At 48.5% G+C, this 25,703-nt stretch overlaps 1 protein-coding gene across 1 annotated transcript in view; it reads right to left on the bottom strand.

The window, feature by feature from the left end:
• The window catches only part of GRIK4 (glutamate ionotropic receptor kainate type subunit 4), a 244,864-nt gene that overhangs the window by 14,574 nt on the left and 204,587 nt on the right, over positions 1 to 25,703 (bottom strand). Inside the window, exons 17-21 of the mRNA XM_033207192.1 lie at positions 19,772 to 19,881; positions 15,860 to 16,033; positions 11,673 to 11,838; positions 10,085 to 10,310; positions 5,435 to 5,563 (exon numbers count right to left, since the gene is read on the bottom strand). Coding sequence (XP_033063083.1) covers positions 5,435 to 5,563; positions 10,085 to 10,310; positions 11,673 to 11,838; positions 15,860 to 16,033; positions 19,772 to 19,881 — 805 coding nt within the window. The remainder of the gene's footprint in view (positions 1 to 5,434; positions 5,564 to 10,084; positions 10,311 to 11,672; positions 11,839 to 15,859; positions 16,034 to 19,771; positions 19,882 to 25,703) is intronic.

The raw sequence follows: 25,703 nt of genomic DNA, 5'->3' as shown, positions 1-25,703 counted from the left end.
TCCTGGCTTTCAGAGTGATTTGCATAGCATCTCCCAGACAGCCCCACTCTGAAACACTGCCTCTTATTAATACAGCTCACCCTCTTGTTCCAAAGGATGACCGTAGAGAGACAAGTTAACACTGGCTGGCTGATACCACCCAGAAATCTTTGGATGCATTTGGGACCTGGGCAGGATGACTTCCACTGTTTATTTTCCCTTTCATCTGTTCAGTTCTCTTCTTCATGCCAGGGAATATTTAGTCCCAAAGTGCAGTGGAGAGAGGCCTCCTGTTCACTTCTTTCCATCTTTCCTGGAAGCCTGATCTCCCTCTCTGCCTCCCCCTCTCCCTCCACCCTGAACTCCACTGTCAGCGCAGTCTTCTGAAACTGTGGAACCATCTAAACCATTGTGGATGTGGAACTGTTTCCAAGGCCAACAACTGCAACAATTATAACTTTATATTTCTATTCCACCTCCAACTTCCATTTCCACCACATGGGCAAAAACATAGAGACTTTTCAGTCATTTCATGTTTAAATTTGCTTAAATCCAGTGTCTTCTTCATTCCCCCTTCTTTCCGGGATGTATTTCAGGTTTGTGGTTGTGTCATTGTATTGAGGTGGGGATAGGTGTCTGGTCTTATGCTGTAGTCCACTTAGATTTCCAATGTCTTTGTCTGGAGTTAAGGAAAACTCAGGCCTTTCACTGGGCCCTCTGCTGTGGGTCCCTATGTGCCACCTCTTATGTCCCCCACTTCACTGAGGCATGGCACATATTTCTGGGGTTTGCCAAACTCCAGAAATATGCGTCATGCCACAGTACAAACTCATTACACAGCCAAACTCCCCAGATGCGAATTCTTCTCTGCTCCACATGTACCACCCACAGCCCCTGCACAAGTAAAAATCTCTTTAGAACTCTTGGAATACCCAGCTAATTCTGGGAGTGCTATCTACCACTCTCCGGCTCCCAGGAGGGCAAGGACCAAGCACATTTTAACATGTCACTTCCTGCTCAGAAGCTCCTGTCCTGGCCAGGGCATCCTTTTATCTGATTTGCAGAGTTGGTGGCCTGGTTCTTCTATTTCTATTTTTTTTTTTTTTTCACTCCTACTTCTAGCATCAACTTTTTGCCCAGATTCTATTAGGAATTAACCTTCTGTATTCCAAAATACTTCTCTAGCAAATCAAAAACCTCGCTCTCCAAGGACATTATGTCTGCTGTGAGCTTTAAGAACTTATTTTGGAACTTAAAGCCAATAATTTGACTTGGTTTCTCCCAAGGCAATAACCATCCCCTGGGACCATGAATGCCAGCAAGAGCTCAGAATTCCGTCCCACCACACCTGCTTTCCGTGTGCCACATCCCACCCAAGAAACTTTGATGGCTACTGCCAATTCTCCCAAATCCAGCCCAGGGCACTGTTGCTGTGCCAAGGAGTCTGGCAAAGCTGTGGCATGCTGTTGGGGCATCTTCCTGGGACACTGATTTTACTTAGGGCTTGGGTGGGAAAAAACATTCTTACATTAAATAAACATGCCTATATTACAGAGTAAGATGCAACATTCACATGTATTTTTAGGACAGAACAGAAGACTTTCAGGAAATTCCGAACAAGTAGGCTGCTTTAGACAATGTCCTAGATCCCCAACAGTTCCCATTTGGTCTCCTCTGCTTTTGGTTCCTCCTGTGAAAATGCGTGAGACAGACTGGTTGCAGTCCAAATACCTTTACCCAGTTTTCAACTCTCTCTTAAGTCCAACCTCATCCTAGCTATTCAAACCGAGTTCTCAGCATAACACCTGTGCTTCACAACAGTCCTAAAGCAGCGATTCCTAAGGGATGCTTCCAGATCCAGGCCATGTGCCCTTAAAGCCTTCCCTGACCATTCCACAGAATTCATTACTTCCTCTTCTGGGCTTCCAGACATTCTCTTTATACCGCTATTAAAACTCTCCCACACTGCAACTATTACAGCAACTATCTGTGCCTCTCTCTAGCTTCTAAGCCTCTTAAGGGCAAGGCCAGGTTGTGTTCCTTTTGGTAATTTCAGAGCCTCGCGCAGTGCCTGGTACACAGTAGTTTACCATGCTGTTTGTTGGCAGCAATGAGTGCTACATGAATACTTTCCATGCCAACATTTGGGCTCCTGTTTCCGAGGAAACAATCACAAGGCTTTCCAGACTTTTCTTCCTCCAAAGTCAGGAGGACTTTGAGATGCTGGCTCATTCACCTATTCATTTATCTATTGTAAATGAATTGTTCATTGTTTCATCAAATACTGATGGCAGGTGATGTTCTGGGCATCAGGACACAAAAATTAATAAGACACAGTCCCTGTCCTTGAGTTGCTTATTGTCTATAGGGGGGAAAAATGTCAACAGACAGAAAATAAATAAGTGTTGATTTTTGAAGAGCCCTTCAGCCTTAGGGAGAAGGGATGGATGGGCACATTCGCAGCTTGGGGACACTATAAAAACCTCTCATTGTGCCTTAATTGCTCGTTCAGGCCTCTCTCTTCTCCAGTACCTCTGCACCACAGCATGCCTTTGGTCAGCTGTTCAGAGGCAGGAACAACTGACTGTGAGCGGACAGCTCCTGGTGCGAGGGCTATTGGGGAAAGTAACTTCAAGCACAGTCTCATGAGTCACGTTAGCATGACCCAGGAGAACACAACAATTGGTAGCTTCTGACAGCTAGCAGCAGTTTTCATCACACATCCCACAAACACTGGGTAACTACTATGTGCCTGGCTCTGTTGGGGAGGCTAGGACCACAGAAGCAAATGAGACTGAGTCTGGGTCTAAGGTGCCGGCGACTGAACAGAGGAGACCAAGATTGCAGCATGGTGTGTTGAGTGCTCTGTCCAAAGTCACAGAAGGCCCCCGACCCACTGTGGTGAGGGGAGAGGGAGATCAAGGGTTTCTAGGGAGACAGATGCCTAGACATTTCTCCTATTTCACTTATCAATCAGAGGAAGGATTGATAAGCAGAAAGTCCTTCTGCTGTGGGCCCCAGGTTTACCTCCCCATTTCCACTTTAGAAAGCTGCAGAGCACAATACCACTACTGTTTCCCTGCAGATGGAGGTGAGGCGGCACTCTTTCCTGCCATCCTTTAGCTCACTGTTATCACAGAGCAACATTAACATATGCTGACAATAATCCAATTTTATTTTAGCTATTCCAGGTCCAGCCACATGTTTCCAATCCATGTGTCTTTTTTTCGGGGAGGGAGTGGAGGAGCATTTTGCTACCCACACCTTCACTAGTACAAACCCATTACACAATCCAACTCCCCAAATGCGAATTCTTCTCTGTTCCATCTGGACCACCCACAGCCCCTGCACACAGCCCTGCCCACTGCGCTGACTTCTGCTCCACATCCATCTTCAAGGTGCTTATCTGCCTGCAATGTCCTCCTCCCACAGTGTCGACCTATTGAGGTCCTGGGCATCTTCAAAATGTAGTTCATTCTATCTAATCCACAAAAGTGTCTTGACACTTTTTTCTGCATATCCCCCGTTTTCTTTTACTCTGAACAAGCAGAAGTAATCTCCGCACTTCACCCCCAGCATTTAACTGTAATTTGGCAAGTGTCAGTAATTGTTTGCTGACCGCTTCCAGTAAGTTAATTTTGTTTCCAGAAGTCACTTTAAGATGCTTGCTGGTAAGTCTGCAGAGCTTTCTTACTCCCAGGCGTGTGAAGTGATGTGCTGGGACACCTCACTGTCACTCAGCACACCCCTATTGATGGAATGTCTGGCTGACCCTTGAAAATAAACCCCCCGCAGGCAGCTGGTGGAATCACACAGCCCGGAAGTTCGGAGAGCAGCAGGGTACGGTGCTAGGATGCAGATCAGTGACAGCTGCGATACCCTGGGCCCGGGGAGGAGCCAAGCTCTGTGCTTTTTCACTCTCCCTTCATGGCAGCCCTACAGCGTGTTACTTACTGAACTCATTTTACAGATAAAGGAATGAGGGCTCAGCGCTGTTAACTAACGTGCTGAAACTCACAGACTCGCAGGCGGCGGAGACGGGACTGAAATGAGGTCTGCCCATGCCCTGTATCCATTCATGTCCACTGCTTTCCCCATGGTCAGATCTGGCCTTTGGGGGGTGAAGAGCCAAGAAGTGTGTGGCCTCACTCAGTTCCTCTGAGGGCAGCATTTCCTTTAAATTATAAAAAATACTTGCTCCATATATCCATATTCTTGAGACCTCTTCTTGCAAGATAGAGATCCACGTTTAGACACTGAGAATCACATAGTTATTCATTCACTGTCTCATCAGGGACAATGATTCATGCTGAGCAGAAAAGACAAGCACATGATATCCTTCATTCTGTTCCTCAGCTGTCTTCCTCAGGCAGAGCATGGACAGGTAAATCTGTTGCATATTTTAACAAGGCTGCAGTAGATGGAGTAGTAGATATGGTATGTGACCATATGATTTATTGTCTAAACCAGGCCACTTTGAGAATGAAAGCTGTCTAGAAATAATTAATAGGCATTAACTGATCTACAACAGATAGAAACAAGACTATACCATCCTGGGCAAACTAGGGTAAGTGTTCCCCTACAGAAAATCCTGGGTGCTCAGGCACCCTCAACACTCCTTAACCAAACATCTCAGTCAGGGACTGCTTTCTATTTAGCCAAATTTAACATTCGCTCATTCATTCGATAAAATATCCACATGTCCGGCTCTGTGGGCAGCCCCTGTGATGACCAACCCTGCCCTTATGAAGCTTACATTCTAGTAGAGGAAGTGGAAAGTAAACAAATACGTAAGAAATATAATATCAGGTAGTGATGAGGTCTGAGAAGAGAAATAAGGTGGGGTTAAGGTGATGGAGAGAAACGTGTAGGGTAGGAGTGAAGAGCTCTTCAAGGAGAGGCCAGGAGGAGGGAGCAGGTGCACAGGCCCTGGGGTGGAAGAGCCAGATGGGAGGCTTGGGGACGAGAGAGAAGAGAGGAAGGCTGGAGGGAACAGATCATATAGGGTCCTGAATTTTATTCCCAGTGGGATGGGAAACCGTTGGAAGGTTTGTGCAGGGGAATCCTGACATCGAATTTAAATTTTTAAAAAGGATCACTCTATCTAGTAGTGGAGAATATATTGTAGAGACGCAAGAATGGGAAACTAAAACCAGGCGATTGTGATTGCACAGGTGTGAGATGATGCGGCACGGGCCAGGGTAGAGCCGTGGTGCTAGGGGTCAGAGGCAGCTGGGTTCAAGAAGCATCATGGAGGCAGAGTCTCTAGGACTTGGAAGCCAGGTGGACCCTGGGACAGACCTGACCCCCTGCCAGCCCAGCTTATACCTAGGTTCCTTCCAAGGCGGTTCTCGATGGGTCCTAGAAGTCATTATGTGTACCTGGAATTTGAACATGAAAAACAAGCTACTTTGGTCCTCTAGGGCAGAAGGAGGATGGCCCTGAACGTCCTTACCTTTAGCTCTGTGATCTTCCTCCTTGGGGCACTTCCCTCCTTCCCACCATTTGCGCTTCAGGATTTCCAGGCGGTTGTTCTCCTGCAGCTGGAGAATGGCCAGATCAAACTCGTCCCGGAAAACCGAGCCTGCGGGGGTCACAGGAGAGCCCAGGACACAGGTTGTGAATGCCCTGTTAGGCGTCACTCTGCTCCCCTTCCCGGCACACCTCCTGGCCACCCTGCCTGCTTTCACCTCGAGACGGGACAGACAGATGCAGCGGATGGGGCGAGCCCATGGGGCCACTGCTCTCTACTCCATCAGGCTTCCCTGGGAGAGTGGGGCGTTCTGGCTTCACGCAGGGTTCTCAGGTGTTTCTACTTCCCTTCTCTCCATGCTGACTGGCGCATCCAGCCCATGGCCAAACACCCCCAGATGGGTCAAGGAAAGGCTTTCCAGGCAGTTGTACCATCCACCTCCCCAGCCGGACACCACCACTTTCTAAATTAAAAAAGATGGTCTATTCTGGTTAAACAACCTGCCCACCAACACACAGGACACTAGCTGCAAAGCATCCAGTCCACCTCCAGGAGGCCAGAGTTTGTGTTTCTGTGACACAAAGCTCTTAGGTGTGTCCAATTTCTACTTTATTTAAATTAATTTCTCATGGCCAGTCACGGTGGCTCATGCCTATAATCTCAGCACTTTGGGAGGCCGAGATGGAAGGATCACTTGAGGCCAGGAATTCAAGACCAGCCTGGCCAATATGATGAAACCCCATCTCTACTAAAATACAAGAATCAGCTGGGTGTGGTGGTGCGCACCTGTAGTCCCAGCTACCCAGGAGGCTGAGACAGAAGAATCACTTGAACCTGGGAGACAGAGGTGCAGTGAGCCGAGATCACACCACTGCACTCCAGCCTGGGCAACACAATGTGAGACTCCGTTTCAAAAATAAATAAGTGAATCAATTTCTTAGGCACTCGTAACTCTCACTACATTACACCTGACAACTGTTTATCCAGAGAAGTCACTAATCAGTGAGAGAAGAGCCACACCAGAGTGTGAGAATCAGGTCACCAGGTGTTCCCCATCCTCAGCGCTGCCTACTGAGCGCACGAGAACCCACTGGCCTGTCCATCACCTTGTTTCTCCCACTCCCCCTTCCCTCCTCAAAAGAAGGCTTTTTTTTTCTGTTCAGTACCATTCTTTTTTAATTTTTCTAATGCAATTTTGCCAAGGAGCTTTGGTTCTAGAATTTAGGTTTAATCGCAAAAACAGGCTTAAATCAAACCATGGAAAAGCTCAATGTCTCAGCACAGGCTGAGGCCTGAGATTATTAAGAAAAAGCTGCCAAGAGGCTGGAAAACAACTAAGCTGCCCAGTTTCCTTGCCCAAACTCTATGAAGGCTGGATGTGGACAGATGCCCCAGAGGAGAAAGGCTACTGTGAGGGACCAGGCAGAAGCTTGGAACAAGCAGATGAGTGCTTCTGAAATTTTCACATGCATTGCAATCACCTGGGGATTTTGCTGAACTGCAGAATCTGATTCAGTAGGCCTGGGGTGGGGCCTGAGAGTCTGCATTTCCAACAAGCCCCTAGGTGATGTCCATGCTGTTGGGCCATGGACCACACTTTAAGAGGCAAGGAACCAGAACATCTCCCAGATCTCTTCCAACCATGACAGCCCACGGCTCCACAGTAGAACCTTCCCTACTATAGACACAACTATGCTTGGACGCCCAAACCCCAAGCCTGTAGCACTGGATGTGTGCATGTGATTTGAGCAGACACCAGCAGAGCTTCATGTAGAGTAAGTACTTATTACACGTCTTACACATAGTTGGACCCGAACCCCAAGCCTGCAGCACTGAATGTGTGCAAGTAATTTGGGCAAACACCAGCAGAGCTTCAAATACAGTAAGTACTTATTACACATCTGCAGTGAATGGACACATGAACGAGTTGTCTAACAGAGGTTGTTAGCTGGTGAGGCTAATGAACATTCCAGGTTTAGAGAGAACGGTCTAGCCCAGCAAGGCAGTTCAAGCAGTTGCAAGGCATGTTCAACCCAACCTCCTAACACACCAGGGGCCACATGAAAGGCCTATTCTGCTTACTCGCTGGTTGCCTACTTAGCTCCTAAGCCACCTGATTAATTTTCCATCTTGTTCCTTGTTTCTCTTAATTTTCCTGGGTCCAACCACATTGCTTATTCCATAGTTAGGCTCTTACATTCCACTTAAGAATGATATACATGCTTGTATCTCCTGGGCATACCCCCAGCTGGACCTAAATCCTGGCTCATCAGTGAACTGTGTAATGTTCTTTCCAGCCTCATGTGGGAAGCTGGGCTAGCTCAGAGTGGACCTTCCCACCTATCCTGTCCTTTCTAGCTGATAGGACCCATTGGCAACATGGTCTGGTAAATGAATTACGGGACTGGAGACAAGCATCCTAGGCTCAAACCCAGCTTCTCTACCTATTCTATGACCTTGGACAAGTAATCTATCAGCTCTGAATCTGAGTTCTGTCCTCTACAGGATGGGAATAACCACATATATCTTGCAGGGGGCTATGAAGTGAGATAAAATGTGAAAACAGTGTCATGTCAGATATAGAGCAAACGCATTTCCTTCCACTTTTCCTTGGTTATTAATGAAAATTTCTAGAGTTGTGGTCTGTCTTACCCCAACTCTCCATCGTTTTGTTCCCTGAAAACTTTGGAAGCATTTGAAATTTAGGTAAAATTTGTTAAATTGCTAAAGTATCATCAACGTGTGCCTTAAGTTCATTTTGTAGTTCACGCTATCATCTTGAAACAAAATGTCAGTGAGTATATCTCTCAAAGGGGTCCATGATCTGTATTATTAGTGGACACCAATGAAATATAATGGCATATAGAGGCTGTGGAGGTTTATGAGTATCCGGAGTGAAGCCTCCAGTTCACAGTTCACAGAACTCCTAGTGCCATAATTTACAGAGTTCAGTGATGAATCATATTATTACCTATGTTCATTTTCTTGGTTTCTGATCAGAATTTAAGTCATGTGCTTTTGTCAAATAGTGGTGGCTCATGCCTGTAATCCCAGCACTTTGGGAGGCTGAGGTGGGCGGATCACCTGAGGTCAGGAGTTCAAGACCAGCCTGGCCAACATGGTGAAACCCCATCTCTACTAAAAACACAAAAATTAGCTGGCCATGGTAGCGCACGCCTGTGGTCCCAGCTACTCGGGAGGCTGAGGTACGAGAATCACTTGAACTTGGAGGCAGAGGCTGCAGTGAGCCTAGATAGTGCCACTGCACTCCAGCCTAGGTGACAGAGTGAGACTCTGTCTCAAAATAAATAAATAAACAAACATATATATATATATATATGTAATAACATAGGAAACCATGTAAGAGATGAGAAGGATACTAATATCCCCCAAGGCAGGCTCAGTGTGAGACACTAAGGTAAGGCACCTAACTAGATAATGAGGTTTAATCCTCCCAACCCCATATGGTAGGTATTAGAAACCTAATTTTATGAATTAGATAACTGAGGCTAAAGAATGCACCTAAGGTACCACAGCCAGTAACTAGAACACATCCCGGGGTCTGCCTGACTCCAAGCCTGTGCTCTTTACACTCCACAGGTGTGAGTGAATCCTGCAAATTAACAGTTTTGAGCTAAGGTAAAGATCAACAACAGGGATGTGTACTGTAAATACAAAGATGAGCATATCATATACCAATTTTCTCCCAGAGACTGATGGCCTCGATTCCCGCTTCTTCCCCTGTTGCCTTGTACAAGAACACCCTCATGCAAGAACAACCCTCTACAACACGGGCTCTCTATGGTGTGTGTGTGGAGGGGGAAGGGTGCATGTCAGAAGGGGCTGGGGAAACATTCAGATCCCCTTCACAATCACCACAGCAACCAAACATGTCCTCTCCTCATCTTCTTGGGGAGGTTCCATTAGCAGGTGAAGGCTCAAAGTCCAAAGTGTGAATATCCTTTTAAAAAGCACAGCTAGGATACCTTTCTGGAAGCCAAACATCTCTACCCTCCTATTAATAGAATGAGACGGGGTGACACCCAGTCAGCAGGCCGAACACCAGAGCGTTCCTGCCCCTTCTCAATGACCCACACCAACCTACTGTAGATGGATCAGTGAAATCCACAAATAATTTGAAAGCCGTTTCATCTAATCATGGCCGTCTCCTTTAGAAGTAAACTTTTCACTGGTGATGCTAACAAATAGCAAAATTAACTGATTTGAATTTCACCATCTCATCCTTCTTTCCACTGCTAGTAGAGATAGCAATCAACAGAGAAATGGCCAAGGGGTAGCAAGCAAGAAGAAGAACAAAAGGCCTAAATACACACCAAAGGCATCAATGCCCTTTAATAATTAGTATTAGCCCTTTAAATTAGTCAGTTAATCAATCAGTAGCTAATCAACTAACTCTTTAATAATCAAGGATTGAGCACTGGTCATTGATTAAAAGAAATATGTGTGTTTGCTTTAAAAAAAAAAAACAACTTTAGAATGCCCACCTAAAGTCACTGTTAAACTGGTTCTAGCAACAGGGGTTACTGGATTCAATGCTGCATTCAGTGGTTTGATCTACCCTGACCCTGTCTGGACAAAGCTACCCAAAGAGGCTGTTCCTCTCCCGCATACCGACTGGCATGCCAATCCCATAGCCCTTGGTGTCCAGCAGGCCCCCAATCTGAGTGAGGTTGCAGTTTCGCTGCCGATAGTACTCGTTCATGGTGGATTCCAGGAGGAAGGCGTAGTTGGAATTCAACACCCTGGCGATTCCCTCCTCTGTGCTCTTCACAAACACACTGGGCTGCTTGGAATACATGTAATTCCACATGCGTTGGTAGGTCTGGTAGCGGGAATTCTAGGAAAAGAACAAAAGGAAGCAGGATTGGGAAAAGAGGAAGGAAACATTGGTTTAAAAAGAGAGGGAATCAAAGTGCACCTTAAGATGCTGGCCCTTCCTCTACTCTACCCGCTGATCACAGACAAGAACCTTTTCCCTTTCTGTCTCTCAACACAAGATGTTCACTGTCACTGTGTAATGGCAGAGGAGGGAGTTGTGCCTTTGATACCTTTTATAGAAAGATGAGGAAGCAACAGGGCACTAGGGCCCTGATTTGGTAATTGGTTTTGCCTCATCTACCCTCAAGAGCTCTTCTACTGCCAACCTCCATTTTCCGGCAGAACTGAAATTCTGGTTGGGTACCTTCATTGTCCCTCAATTTGGGGCAGTGAACTTAGGTTCATTTAGGACTATACAGAGATACCCTTTGAAGAAGCAGTTTCACTATTTTCTATGCACCCTAAACCAGTTGATCAATCACATATACGAAGCTGGCTGCTGTGTTACAAATAATAACAAGTCAGAGAACTCTGGGGGTCTATCCAAACCCTGTGTTTGCACGATGACTTCACTGCTCTCTGTGCCAGCAGGCACTGAGACTTGCCTGGAAAACAGAAAGCTGAAGGCATTGGACTTGTTTCATGTGAAAATGAACTTCTTGGATATTAGGTTGGTTAGACACCTTTTAACCCCAGGAGAAACTTGCTTCCCAAGAGAGCTTGAGGCACATGAAAACCACTATTCCATCTGGTCCGGCTGTCAGTCTTGGTGATCAATCAGTTTGCCTAACGGCAAACACATCACTGTGGCAGGGCTTTCTCCTGAGCCTTGCAAGGGAAACTCAAAGAAGCCAACAGGTCCCTATCTGATACCTATCAAGTCTGGAATCAATGAAGCCAGTTCGTCTTAAGCTGGTGTTCCTCAAACTTCAGTCATTCATGTATGAATCTTGCTCTAAATACTACCTATACGATTTAAATCACTTGTTAAAATGTAAATGTATACGTTAACCTCATTCTATGCAGTAATACAAATAAAACTACAAGTTTGATTCACTGCATATATACACTTTTTTTCTAATGGCCATTAATATAAACATGAAACTATGGCAATGAAGAAATGGTTCCACCACATTAGACCTAAAATCATCTCAAGTATCACCACTCTGGCACTGGCTGATATTAACACAAAGTTCTTTTGGGACATCATTCCAGGTGTATTTTGTGGAGCAGCAGAGAAATGAACCCCATGTGGACCTCCAAACTATATGTTCAAAAGAGATAATGAGATGACGAGAGATGTTTTTATCTCCAGCAGACAAACATCTCAACTTTATTCTGCCCAGTTCCCGATGTTGGCGAGCAACCAAATGGGGTTTACTTGGAAGAAGGTCATGCTGGAGCCTCCGTGAATTGTGCCATACTCAATGGCGGTCTGGTCAGCCAGGTCATCCACTGACTCAATGGGCACATCCATGCGCTGCACGGTCAGGAAGGCTGCCAGGTTGGCCGTGTAGGATGAGATGATGATCAGCGTGAATGCCCACCTATGTAGGAAAAGACGAGGAAGTCATCATTGCCCAGGCACTCCCTGGAGTCTTGGCCCCCAACCCCGGTCCTGCTGTGACATGGGAGAGACCAGGCATCTTTCTTCTGAAAGAGCTTTCAGCTTAGTGGGGGAAGAGAAAGGAGGCAGGGCATATGATGTCAACAGAAATGAATCGAGTTGGTGAGCACTGCCTGGAAGAAGACAGCTGATTTGTTTTTCTTATTTCCTAAAGGAGATGATTATTGGGTTATTATTCAGAAGAGGTATAGTCCATGCACATGAGACAGTTTTGGAGACTGTGAGAAATGAGCTAGTGAATGAGCTGCGCGTGCCAGCTCCAAGGGCTCTGTTCAGAGCTAGAGCAGGAGGGCTTCCTCGCCTCCTCGTGCTGAAGCCAACCTTCAAATGTGCATTGCCAGGCACTGATCATCTACCATGAGCTACATCCACTATCTCACTTAATCCCTACAGCTCAGGAAGGCAAAATTCTTATCCCAATTTTACAGGTGAGGAAATTGAGGCTCAGAGAAGTGAAGCAACCTGCCAAGTAACACATTGATATATTCTTTTTTTTTTTTTTCGAGATGGAGTCTCACTCTGTTGCCAGGCTAGAGTACAGTGGCGCGATCTCGGCTCACTGCAACTTCCACCTCCCGGATTCAAGTAATTCTCCTGCCTCAGCCTCCTGAGGAGCTGAAACTGTAGGCACATGCCACCATGCCCAGCAAATTTTTGTATTTTTAGTAGAGATGGGGTTTCACTGTGTTGGCCAGGATGGTCTCCATCTCTTGACCTTGTGATCCACCTGCCTTGGCCTCCCAAAGTGCTGGGATTACAGGCGTGAGCCACCGCACCTGGCCGATAAATTCTTTTTTTTTTTGGAGACAGGGTCCTGCTCTGTCGTTCAGGCTGGAATGCAGTGGCTTAATCAGGGCTCAATGCAACCTAGAACTCCCAGGCTCAAGAGTTCTTCCTGCCTCAGTCTCCCAAAGTACTGGAACTATAGGCGTGAGCCCCTGTGCCATCTGATAAATTTGTATTTTAAAACCAGTTCTGTAAATTGTAACAGAAAATCTTTAGTAAAGATGACCTGGTGAAAAGCACCTTTGAGCTGCTGAAAGGCTGGAATTAGAAAATACTCTCACAATGGTCATGCCATTTCAAATTAGAAGATTGTTTTATTGAATCGACAGAACTCATTTAAAATTAGAATAATTTTGCAGCTCAGGCAGCATATATCCTACATCCCTTAAAACCTGTGTGTTCATTTTAGTGGGTTAAACAAGCCTTCTCCCATCTGGTCAACAGTATGGAGCTACATCCCAATCCCAAGGGGCTCAGAGAGAGATCGTAGCACAGTTTGGGATGGAGAATCACAAATTCTGAATCAGTGGAGCCTGAGTTCATGAGGCTTTATCCATTATAGACACACTGACGATGGACGCATATGATTAACACACAGAACTCGGCAACTTGCGGCTGCTGGGTCGATTTTCAAGAGCAGCAGGTCCCATTGCCCTTTTTACCATTGTGACCAAGAGCTCTTGCTGGCTGCCTCCCCAGGAGTGAAACAACAGGAGCCTCCTCTGACTCGATGGGCACATCTACCTGGCAGACCACCGGCACGTGAACTGGGTTTTGGTTCTGGCTGTGTTCCACTGTGAGACCGTGGGGAAACCACTCACCTACGCTGAGCTCATTTACTTGTCTAATAAATATATGGGGATCATCATGCCTGCTCTGCCTGTCGCTGGAGAGTTGTGAGATAAAATGAAGTAATATGTCATGAGTGATCAGCAATCTGTAAAGGACTAGAGGGATGTGAGATATAGAGAAATGTCTAGAGAGACCATCAGACTGAAAATGGGATGAAAATCACCTGGCTGCCTCCTTCTGCCTTCCCTATCTGTGACCTGTGAGTAGCAGGTGCCCCTCTATGCCCAAGGTCTGCTTTCCCTTCTCCTGCTTCAGCTCTTCTCCCCTGTTGGAAGGTGCTTCTCATGACCATCCCTAAGAAGAGGCCGGGGGCAGGGCGGTCCCCAGGAGGAAGCCAGCGCTCTGCAGCTGCTTAGCTGTGGTGGCGTGTGCTGGGGGTTAATGAGCCCTAGGTGTGGACATGACTCAGAGATGGCTACACTCTGGCTACACCCCAGCTGGCTACTTAGGCCACTGGTCCCAAGGAAACTGGTCAGAGGGCACAAGCGGCTCAGTGCAAGCCCGTTGGCTCTGCTGAGAAAGGGAATGATGCCCGCTTCCGGAGGGGTCAGTGGAGCCTCGCTCCCGAGTCAAAGGGCATTTTCAGTTGTCAAACTGGCATTCTCTCCAGCAACATGGCGTTTTCTATCTCATGCTCTGGGTGAGGAGGTCAAGGTAGGCCACGATGGCCCTGTCTTCTGACCCCCTACTCCTCCACGGAACGGACCAAACCGAGGCCCTGATTTAAGAACTAGGAACTGTTAGTGTGCTGGGAGAAAAGCGCACTGACCACCTGGAGTCGGGGCTGGCACAGGCCTGTCATAGCGGCTTCGCATTTGCGCTGAGCCCCTTCCCACACACGCCTTGGAACAGAGTGACCAAGCCACCTGCGGCCAGCTATTTAAAGCAGCGCTGAGTCCTCCCCTCAGGACAGGGCAACCTGCAGGACGGCTGGGTCCTGGAGGAGGGATTTCCTGGGGTAAGGGTGGAGCTGACAAGCGGATGAAGTGGGCAGTGGGGCCCTAGCTGCATCCATCCGTGTGAGCTGGCACTCCCCAGAAGGAAAAGCCCCAGGGAGATGAACATCCTGGCATGCTCCTCTCCCAGGGCTTCTGCCCAGATTCCCGGATGTTGTGGGACTTCCGTGACTCTCCTTGCTGGGACTGTCCATCCTTCTTCCTGGGGACCTGAGCTCCCGTTCTCCATGGTGATCTACTCAGTGACATCTCCAAACTATCTGGTAACAGGCGAGCATCTCGCCCAAGTTTAAATCCTGCTACATTTGTTGTTTATCAGGGAAAATGGAAACCCCAGACAGGAAGGCGTGGCTGTCTTAGCTGCATTTTCACCTTCCTAACAGCCCAGTGGCTCCTCCGGTCATTCTGTCCAGACCACCCACTCTGGGCACCAGTACTCAAGGGTGGAAACATCACCTGTCCTTTTCCTTTGGCTAAACAGGCTGAGAAGGAAGGGAGAGAACCAAGGTCATAAGTCCTGTACGCTATGGCAGCCAAACCCACAGCAGATCTTTAAGAAAGGATCAAAAAAGTTGTGTTCTGCAAATGTGCCTCTCCAGGCTATATATATACGTGTATATATATATACATATATATATATATACATAAAAATATATATATACACACACACACACACATATACATACACACACACATACATTTGTTTCGTTTTGTTTTTCCTTTGCCCCCATAGTGGTCTAATAACAATGACCAGTCCATATGTTTATGTAGCACTTTCAAGTTTTCAAAGAGCTTTCCCACACATTGAATCATTTGCTCAACTCTGAACGACAAGAGTTTGCATTTTCCCACACCTACTGAGATGAACAGGTCAGCAAGCCCCCAGAGCCAGGGGCAGAGAACCAAAGCCTCAGAAGGCTCGTAGAGGGGGCGTGATGTGGCAGCCAGGCTGGCTTCCTCCTGCAGGGACTTCCTGCCAGCAGGCTCATATTTGCATACATCTGCATATGCCTTCTCAAACCTCAGGTCATTTTCAGGTCAGGAAGTTACCATTGCTTTGCTGAAATTCATCAAGGCTGTTTTGTCACCTCCTCTCCCTTCCTCCCTTTGTTCCCGTCTGCATCCAGACCCCAGAGAGTGAGTAAGGGGAAGGGGACCAAATGGCACAGAGCAGGCCCCATCCATTGCCCCAAGCTTCTGAGTTGGCAGAAAGCACTAGGCTCCTTGCGTGGGTCTGCTGTAAGAGGCAGAGGCTCTGGGGCTCTAGCAGCTAGAGCCGGCTTATCAGACGGCCCCTTTCGTGTCCCCACCCCACTTGGCCTGGTTCACCTCTGCCTGGGGCCTTACCAGACGCCACTGACACAGCGGGTGGATAAGGCGCGAGGGGCGATGGTGGAGCCCTGCTGCATGAACCCCCCGACCGGAAACCAGAGGCTGTTGCCCAGGGAGTACTGGTTCACCAGGAGGTTGCACCGGCCCTGGGCACATGGGTGTGGGCTGTACCACTCGTAGGGCGTCAACCTGTGGGAGAAAAGGAACATACACTAGTGCCACGGAGGCGGGGTGTGAAGGGACACGGGCAGGCTCTTCTGGCTGGTCTCATCTCTGAGACTGGCCTGTGGCCTTGGGCAAGCCACTTCCCTTTGCTGGACTTGGAGTTTTGCAACCAAAAAAAAAAAAAAAAAATGAAGCAGGTTGAACTGGGTTGATGGTTCTCAAACTTTTTTTTAATCAAAGAGACATTTTTACCCTCAATAAACTCTGATGTGGAACTCCAAAATACAAAATAGAGGATGGCTGGGTGTGGTGGCTCATGCCTGTAATCCCAGCACTTTGGGAGGCCGAGGCAGGCGGATTGCTTGAGTCCAGGGGTTCGAGACCAGCCTGGGCAACACAGCGAAAACCCGTCTCTACTAAAAAATACAAAAAATTTAGTCAGGTGTGGTGGTGCGTGCCTGTAATCCTAGCTACTCAAGACGCTGAGATGGGAGAATCACTTGAGCCCGGGAGGTAAAGGCTGCAGTGAGCCAAGATCGCACCACTGTACTCCAGCCTGGACAAACAGAGTGAGACCCTGTCTCAAAAAAAAAGATGAAAGTGGAGCACCTGAGGCTAGGAGTGTCAAGAGGTGGACAGGCTGGGAAGCTGCTTGTTCTGTCACTGCCACTGACAGGGTGATGAGAACTACGGTTTGAAGACCCCCAGCCTAGAGCAGTGGTCCTCCAGCCTTAGCCTACCTCAGAACCACCACGCCGGTATGCTGACACAGATGACTGGACCCAGCCCCAAAACTTCTGCATCGGTAAGTCTGGGGTGAAGCCTAAGAATTTCCAAGTTCCCAGATGATGCTGACACCACCGGGCCAGTGTCCACACTGAGAGCCACTGGCCTGATTGGTGTCTAAAGCCAGGCTATCCCCTGTCTGTGTTTCAGACCTCCGCAGAGGCTTTCAAAAAAAAATATTGCTGCTGCTTGAGTTCCATTCCCAAATATTCTGGTTTCATTGGCTCCGGTGGGGCCTGGGCATCAGTGTTTGCTTAAAGCTCCCCAGTGACTGTAATGCACGCATGGGGCTGAGAAGGGCTGCTCTAAGCTCTGTGCCTTGGGGTGAGATGCGGACACTACCCTGCTTTCCCTCTCAGCTGCACCACTGGCGTCTCTCTGAATGGCCCCTCTGATGCCCAGAATGCCCACTCTTCCCCCGCCCGCCAGGGACATGCTTGCAGCCCTGGCCCATTTTGTACTCAAAGTCTTCCAGCTCTGACGAGAGAAACAGTATGCACAGGTGTGCACCCCCCAGGGCGGGTGGGGTGCTGTATGCTCGGTGTTATCTTCACACTGCTCTTTCCTGCACCCGGCCTGATGTGCACTTGGTGTTCCTACTGTCGCTGCCTCCCATTTCCATCTGCACCTGCCCCACCCCACCGAGTACAACACAAACGTGTCAGCGTTGGCCCCTTGACCTGTGAGATGTGCTCTGTCCCTCTGTGTGGGTCCCGAGGAGCTGGCTGGCACTCTGGTGCCCCACTTTGTTGGCTCCCAAGCCTACGGACCATTGGTGGGATCTGCAGAACTTCAAAGATACAGATTCTCAGGCCCTTCCCCTAGAGATTCTGAGCTCATGGGACCGGAGAATTCAAATGTCTAAAAGCTCCCTACGGGACTCTGAAGTCAGCTCACTTGGCAATGGCTACCAAAGAGCTGTCGTTTTCAGACCTTTTTTTTCCCTGTAAAATCTTACCCTGAAGTACAATATATAAGAAATAACAGTAGAGCTGGTCTGGATGAGGAGGAGTTGGGGACCCAGTCTCTTGTCATTTCACCCCTAAAGGCTCTGGTTGCTCCCAGAAGCCTTTGCAGTCCATAGAACCATGTTTGAAAATCACTATCTTAAGACAGAATACCTTAGACTCCAGTATTGTGTGCGTGTGTGTGCGTGTGTGTGCGCGTAGTGAGGAGAGAGAGGCCGTATGGTTAGCCCTTTAGCACATTTTCTGTTAACCTTTCCGTGATGCTAGATGCTGGAGGGAATGTGTTTGGATGTGGAGGGGAGGGAAGAGGGGCAGTGTAACATCCCAGGGCTGGTTGAAAGCTCCAGGCTGCTGCAGGCGTGCTGAAGCAGGCGTGTATGTATCTGCTTACCAAGCCCCAAGACTTTTCAGGGCCCTTGAGGTGACCTGAGTGTTGTGGCATGCCACACACAAGGGCTCACATCCAAGGGGCAAGTGTGAATTACAGAGCAGTGGCGCCAGGGCTCACGTAGACAGCCTTCTAACGCGGCAGCAGTGTGGCAAAGTGGAGAGGTGAGGTGTCAGACAGTGTGCTAGCTCCCCGTCTCGCAGGCCGTCACTGACAGCAGATACTCAACAGTGGCCATGCCTACAGGCCTGAGAGGGGTTGGTGGCACCTGAGCAGCAAACTCTGCCACGTTTGAAAATGACCAGGTTGTCAGCAAAGCCTGTCTTTTTTGGCTGCATCTTGGCCCCAAAGACCTTCCTGATCTTGGGGACCTTGGTCTCCACTGGAAGAGGTATGTGCAGACAGGTTGATGCAACCCTTCTCTGGCAGGCTGAGAAGTGCCCCCAGGGGTTAGGTAGCCCGTGGTTCCCTAGGGCTCACCGTGCAGCAGCTCCATCCCCGAGTGCCCCCTCAATCCAGTGAATGAACATGCCCTCGGGGAAGACCCACCCACGCCACAGAGATGGCATGTGCACTCTAACACGGTCTGCCCTGCCCCTGTGGCCTGGAGGCAAAGGTAATAACTGAGGAGACACCTGCAAACAGAGCCACGGACAGATTTCCAGAAGCTCCTCCCGAGTAGCTCTCGGCTCCCATATAATAGCCCTTTGTGAGCCTCCACCGCAGTAAGTGGAGGGCTAGCAGCACCAGGGACCTGAGTGAGTGGCCTGGGAGCCACCAGGGCTCATTCCACTTCTGGAGGGTTAAGCTGGCTCTCCTGCAGCTCAGGCTGGTCCAATAGCCTGTGGCCTCGAGTGAAACTACCTTTTCTGTGCACATTCTTGGGAGGCCACAGCCTCAGGCTGTTCCTCGGGTTTTTCCATAGGGCCAGGGCAGCCCCTGGTTTCCTGCGGATCGGGCAGGGCTTATTCTCCCCACTCCCAAGCCTGGCCCATGTGTCTCAACTGAGCACTTCTTGAAAACACCTCTTTCCATCCCGTCTCCTTGTCTCCTGCCACCAGCCTCCATGGTTCGCATTTGACAAGGCAGCTGTGTTTTCAGAGGTAGACCCAGGCTGTCTGCATAGGAGGCCTTCTCCCTGGCCTGCTCCACTGCAGTCCCCAGTGCCCCCAGTCCAGATTCGCAGGCTCTGTTTCTTGTCATTCAGCACTTTGTGGCAGATCCTTTGTGGCAATGACTGATGCCAGGGCAGCCAAATGCATAGTGCTTAATGAGAGTCATCTTCCTGCCACCCTCACCCCTTCTCTGTTCCCAGGGCTCCTATACAAGCAGGGGGCTTGGCTGGGGCTCTGGGGGGAAGTGGGAGGGACAGGAGGCAGAGGTGCAGAAGCCAAGCCAGCTGTCTGCGTCGTGCACAGTGGGGAATGTTTGGATGGGCAGCGTGAGGTCGACAGCGGGGCAGAGAGCATTTCAGGTCCCCAGTCCTTCTCCTGTCCCTCTAGTTTGGCACCAAGATCTTCCCAACCCACTCCTCTCCTCCTCCCCACCCCCTCCGCATGCAGTTCCCACAGGTGAACACGAGGTGGCGGTGTGAGGACAGGGAAGGGAAGAGGAGCGTACCGAGCCACCAGGAAGAGGACACAGCTGACAGCCAGATAGGCTAGAAGCATGAAGAGCCAGACGCCCGGAGAAAATGGGTCCAGGAAGGAGAAATAGCCGGGTTTGCGTCCCTGGAAATGGAGAGAAAAACAAGATTCACCGCACACATTCAGTCAAAATGACCTTGGGCAGGCAGGGCAGGGCAGAGGAGGTAGTGAGTATGGGTCTGGCCCCAGGTCCCATTTCTCTGGGTTCTGGGTGATCGGTTTAAGTGACACTGGGAATGAGGGTGTAGCCAGGCTGGGCAAACACCACCACCCAGCCCTGACCTCAGCAGGTGACACAGAACAGCAGCAGGGGCCATGCCACTTCCTGGGATGAGGCAGGCTTTGTGCTGGCAAAGAGGAACAACCCTCAGTGCCCCGAAGTACCACCCTGTGTCCTCCGTGGGGGTCCAGGATGGACTCAGGGAGCACCTTTGAGCTGCTGCTGTCTGCACTGCTGGATTCGACCACAGCCTCCCTCTTAGACATTCACATCTTTTTCACAAGGATGCTAATACAACCGGAATCTCCGGGTTTTGTTTGCGGGGTGATCTCACACAGTGAGACCTTCCCCTGTCAACTTCACAACAGTCCTGGAAGGCATAAGTTATTATTCTCATTTTACAGAATGAGAATAGTAAGAAGCCAAAGCCGAGGGCAGTCACAGATGTGCCCAAGGTTCCACAGCATGTAAGTGGAAGAGCCGGGACCCAAACAAGCCCATGTTTCCTGACTCAAAGCCCAGGGCTCACACCACTGCGCTGTGGGAAAACACGTTGCAAGGCCAGGGATAAGTTTGGCCAGAGTCCTGTGAGCCAGACGACGGAGCCAGGAATGGAATCCTGGGCGCCAAGCTCCCCACCATTCTTCACGGGGAAACAAAAGGGAATGAGAAGGATGGAGTTAAGTCATCTGCTCCAAGTCTTTAGCCGTGTGCTCTCAGGCAAGTCCCCACCCCTCTCTGGCCTCAGTTGGAGTGGGACTAGATCCGAGGTGACTATGATCCGAGGTGACCAGTGGCCTATGGACGCATACAGCCCACAGACTTGGTTTACCCTGTAGCATCTACCTCGTTTGTATTAGTTGCTAGCGTTAAATAATTAGGTAACTTCACATACAAATCTAGATTTCTGGCTTTTTAAAAAATGGGGCGATCTTGGCACCACTGAGTCCAAGTTCCCAATTGGCTGAAGCTGAGTGTGGGCTGCCCACTGGAGACAGGGCACGTTCTCTGCAGCCCCGTGCTGCTACCCTGTCTTGTCCCAGGCTGGTTTCTTTCATTTACTATAAAACCACTGGACTTAGATGCGCTCTAAGGACTATTGTAAATGGAAAACGCTATGATTCTATGAGGCCAGAAATCCAGGAAGTCCATGGATAGGACTGAAAATCAGTACTAAGCTCAGGGTTCTATGAACAGGTCAGCGTTTAAGCTCAAGATCATATCGGCCATGGCGCAACCTACTGTCACTATCAAGGTATGTCATTTTTACACTGGGGTTCCCAGAAACACAAAAGGGAACTCCCTATGCCAATACCAAGCTAAACTCAACCAGCCCTCTGAGCTTTCATTATTCAGAGGAAGCTAGAAGAAGCTGAGAAACTCCAAGTAACAATAGCTGTTTCCACGGCCGCATCTGAGGCAGGTGGGAGCAGACAGTTCTGCACGCTCCTGTTGTATCTGCATAGCCCCCATCATGGGTGATTTCCAGCTCCTCTTCTGGATGCTTTTCCCTTCCTTCTTAGGGAGCCAGTGGGCACACTGTGTTTCCTTCTACCTGCGGTGCAGTTTTACTTTCCTCTTTGGGACAAGAGCCGGAGGGTACACGGAGAGGACACGAATACTCATCCTCTGCCAAAAACGGTAGCTGTTCTTGGGCACTGTGGCCTTTCGGCAGCATGACAATGACCTCTCATATGGTCTATCTGAAAGTGTTTTTCTTTCACAGAATGGGCTCAGACCACGGAACTGCCCTTTGATACCAATGGCAAGTTCTTTGACCCACTGTGGATCCATGCTCAGTCTGCAGACAACACTCAGGTATTATTGGAAAAATGAAACAGCTGGGGGACAAAACCCAGTAACTTAGGGAAGGGAACAGGAGAAGAATGAGGAGATCATTTGAGCTTGTCTCATCCCATCATTACATAAATCCTCTAACAGAAGGCAAAGGACTCCAGAGCAGCAGAATCCAAGTCCCCAGTTAATCATTCCTGTGTCCATCACGGCTTGACTGTGCTTCCTTCATCATCCTAAGAGCCAGAGGCAGACACAGGAAGACACAGAGAGGGCAGGATCTACATACAGAGTCTGGAATCAGTAAAGGAGCCGATCATGCCTATACACCTACCGCAATAGAAATCACTAGTGTGGTCCACTCCTGGGGTCTTTTTTGACCCCAGAGTTTCTCTGAGCAAATGTGCATGAATTCCACGTGCCCTGTCACTTATGACTGTTTCAATCTGTCTCTCAACTGAAAAATCTATTACTGTTGCTTTCTGAATCTGAAACCCCATTAGATGCTCAATGTCAGAAATCTATACCTGATTATATCACAACAGGTGAAATTGAGGAAAACGACAGCACTATTTAAAGCTGCCATATTTGGTTAAGGGTGATAAGGAATGATGCACAGCTATGGGAAAAATTCCTAGAGACCAAAGAACATCACACAAACAAAAACCAAGACATGAACAAAGCTCCCCCAGAAACATACCAGTCACGTTGGCAAGGCAACATCTGATTCTACTTGTGATTGACTGACGCCAACCAGAAGAACAAGGAATGGGCAGTCATTTGAGATCTGGGTCCGGGCTTATACAGCCTTAGCTTAGGCTGAATCCATGCTGTTTCTATGATGCCAAAGAGAAGTATGCTTCTTGCAAGATTCTGAGTGCCTACCATTTTTTTCTTTTTTCTTTTTTTTTTTTTGAGACGGAGTCTCACTCTGCCACCCAGGCTGGAGTGCAATGGCCGGATCTCAGCTCACTGCAAGCCCCGCCTCCTGGGTTTATGCCATTCTCCTGCCTCAGCCTCCCAAGTAGCTGGGACTACAGGCGCCTGCCACGTCGCCCGGCTAGTTTTTTGTATTTTTTTTTTAGTAGAGACAGGGTTTCACCATGTTAGCCAGGATGGTCTCAATCTCCCGACCTCGTGATCTGCCCGTCTGGGCCTCCCAAAGTGCTGGGATTACAGGCTTGAGCCACTGCGCCCGGCCCATTTTTTTCTATGTGGATGGTTTAGATCACTTTCTTCCCAAAAGACATGAGTTACTGGCACTTGGGGCAAGTCAGGTGTCACATGCCATAGGCATTTCTTCCAAATAATTGATTTTCCTTAGCCCAAAGGAGGTATGACGGTGATGCCTTTCTTTTGAAAAACTAAACGTGCTTCACTATATTCTCTTCATTTCAATACCCAATTTTCCATACTGACAGATGGAAGAACTGAGACCCAGGCAGGTTAAGTGCCTCGCTCAAATCATTGGTGATGGCTTCAATTTCTCTGGTGCTCATTCATCAAGCTGTGCCATAGGCATGCCACACTCTCCTTCATTCACATGGCAGCTGTACTGCATCTTCCTCTCCTTTTCATCTTCACATCTTTATTTACTTCAATAAATTCCCTAATTAATCCCACGCCTTCTCCCCAATGCCAGCAAACTCTCAACCTACACACCCTCTTAGAGTACTCTTGAACATTATTTATTTATACCCATCACCATTTATTGTGACTCCGCTGTATTTATAGACGTTTGTATTGATTTATACACGTTTCTGTTGACTGTGAGTTGGCCAGTTCCTTCCGGTGAATACAACCACTTTGGAAGTAGATTGGTGGTTATATATAGTCTATGCCCCGAATGTTGAAGACAGGTCAAGCTCTGCTGATGAAATTGAAAATTAGACGGCAGCAAAATTAGAATTAGCTCCCTTGACGTTTGGACTGTGCATCAGACTGACCGTCAATCAGTATCCCTGATGCTCTTTGACGGAGGGAGAGATGCAAAGGGCTGGTCATCAACTGACCACAATCCTGGTGTGTGTAGGTCCTTTGCACGATAGTAGTGGGGTTATCCATGGAGCTGTGAAGTAGCATTAAACTCCCCTTGCATGCCCAACGTTCCTCGTATCCTTAAAAATAATCTGTTAGCTCATTGATACTTCACTCTATATATACTGGAAGAAATGACATTCTAGGAAGAATGCAATTGCTTTCCCAGAGTCTGAAGCCAGATTCACAGGGTCACCAGAGCCAGGCAGTCAGGACAGGTAGTGAATAAAACCTAGACTCTGGAGCCAGACTGTGCAAGATTGAATTCTGGCCCTACCATTTGCAAGACACGCAATCCTGGGTAAGCTGGGTAACCTCTAGGTCTCTGTTTCCTCCCGTGTAACATACAGGAAATAATAAAACCTACCTCACGGGGTTGTTTTGAGAATTCAGTGAGTTAACACATAGAGCTATATGTATGTTCACTCCTCTTCTGTCTAACGGTAGCCGTGAGTGAAGGGGGAGTGGGGAGATGGTGTGTTACAAAGGCGGGAACTTCCTTTTATACTGGTGCCTTCCTCAATGGACAAGAAATACTATACTTTCTCTCTTATGGTGACACATGTTAAAGATGCTTTGGGGAAGAATGCTATCTGGCTACCGCCACTTTTCAGAACTCCTGGAGTTTCTATGGCTGTAATATATGCATCATGAGAGTTCCTCTAGGGCTCTCCAGAGAAGCACTTAGGGCAATACCAGGCTTTCTTCTGGAATGAGGACTCTTTTTTTTTTTTTTTTTTTTTTGAGGCGGAGTCTCGCTCTGTCGCCCGGGCTGGAGTGCAGTGGCCGGATCTCAGCTCACTGCAAGCTCCGCCTCCCGGATTTACGCCATTCTCCTGCCTCAGCCTCCCGAGTAGCTGGGACTATAGGCGCCCGCCACCTCGCCGGCTAGTTTTTTGTATTTTTTTTAGTAGAGACGAGGTTTCACCGTGTCAGCCAGGATGGTCTCGATCTCCTGACCTCGTGATCCACCCGTCTCGGCCTCCCAAAGTGCTGGGATTACAGGCTTGAGCCACCGCGCCCGGCCTAGGACTCTTAAAAGCCAGTGATTCCAACCTTTAGAACTCAATCCCTCCTCAGCCTTCCCAAAGAAGTCACTGACAGAGTGGACCAGACATGTGGCAGGTTCTCTTGGATCTGTGTTAGGGCTCTGTAGCCTAGTCACCATTTCCCTACACAAATGCGTGATACCAGCTCTCTTCTTTCCTGAAACTCCATCCCTTCCCAGCATAGCCAAGGACAAAGGGTCCTTCATGTGCTTTTTTATAGTCTTTAGAACTAAATGGCAATTTATAGAAAGGTTGCTTGTGATATAGTCAACTCCCAGCAGTGCCCAATGGTCACTCAAACACGGTCCAGGGCTGAAGAGGTAAGAGAATGTAGTCTCTCCAAGACTCCTTCTGGGAGAGGAAGGAGGAGGTGATTTTCTCCTGACCCTCAGCAGGATCCCATGGATGGCCTCCCTCAGTGTGTCTGCAATGGACTGTCCTGCTGATATTTTGGTTTAGCATGCGCTTTCCACCTCTGACTCCAAGAGGAAAAAAGGAAGCAAGTAATTAATTCCTATCCACGTAAAGCACCCAGATGGGTCTGTTGCCCATAGAACTCACACGCTAGTGTATCTGTTTTCACTTACTGGCTGAAAATGTGGTGTGAGGAGACCCACATTCTAATCCTGGCACTGACCTGTTCTTGCTGAGTGGTGGTGCTAGGCAAGTCACTCAACTTACCTGGGTGCTATTATCTTCTCCCATAGAAAGGAGCACCATGAACGGAGCACCTTAATCCACATGAAGAGGGGCCGTGAGAATTACTAAAATAATGTTGATAACACACCTCGAGCTTCTTCAGAGAG

The sequence above is a fragment of the Trachypithecus francoisi genome, unplaced genomic scaffold, assembly GCF_009764315.1.
Source record: "Trachypithecus francoisi isolate TF-2019V2 unplaced genomic scaffold, Tfra_2.0 Lachesis_group8, whole genome shotgun sequence".
In the NCBI taxonomy this organism is placed as follows: domain Eukaryota; kingdom Metazoa; phylum Chordata; class Mammalia; order Primates; family Cercopithecidae; genus Trachypithecus; species Trachypithecus francoisi.
The sequence above is the reverse complement of the archived record's forward strand: the minus strand, read 5'-3'. Positions and strand labels throughout refer to the sequence as shown.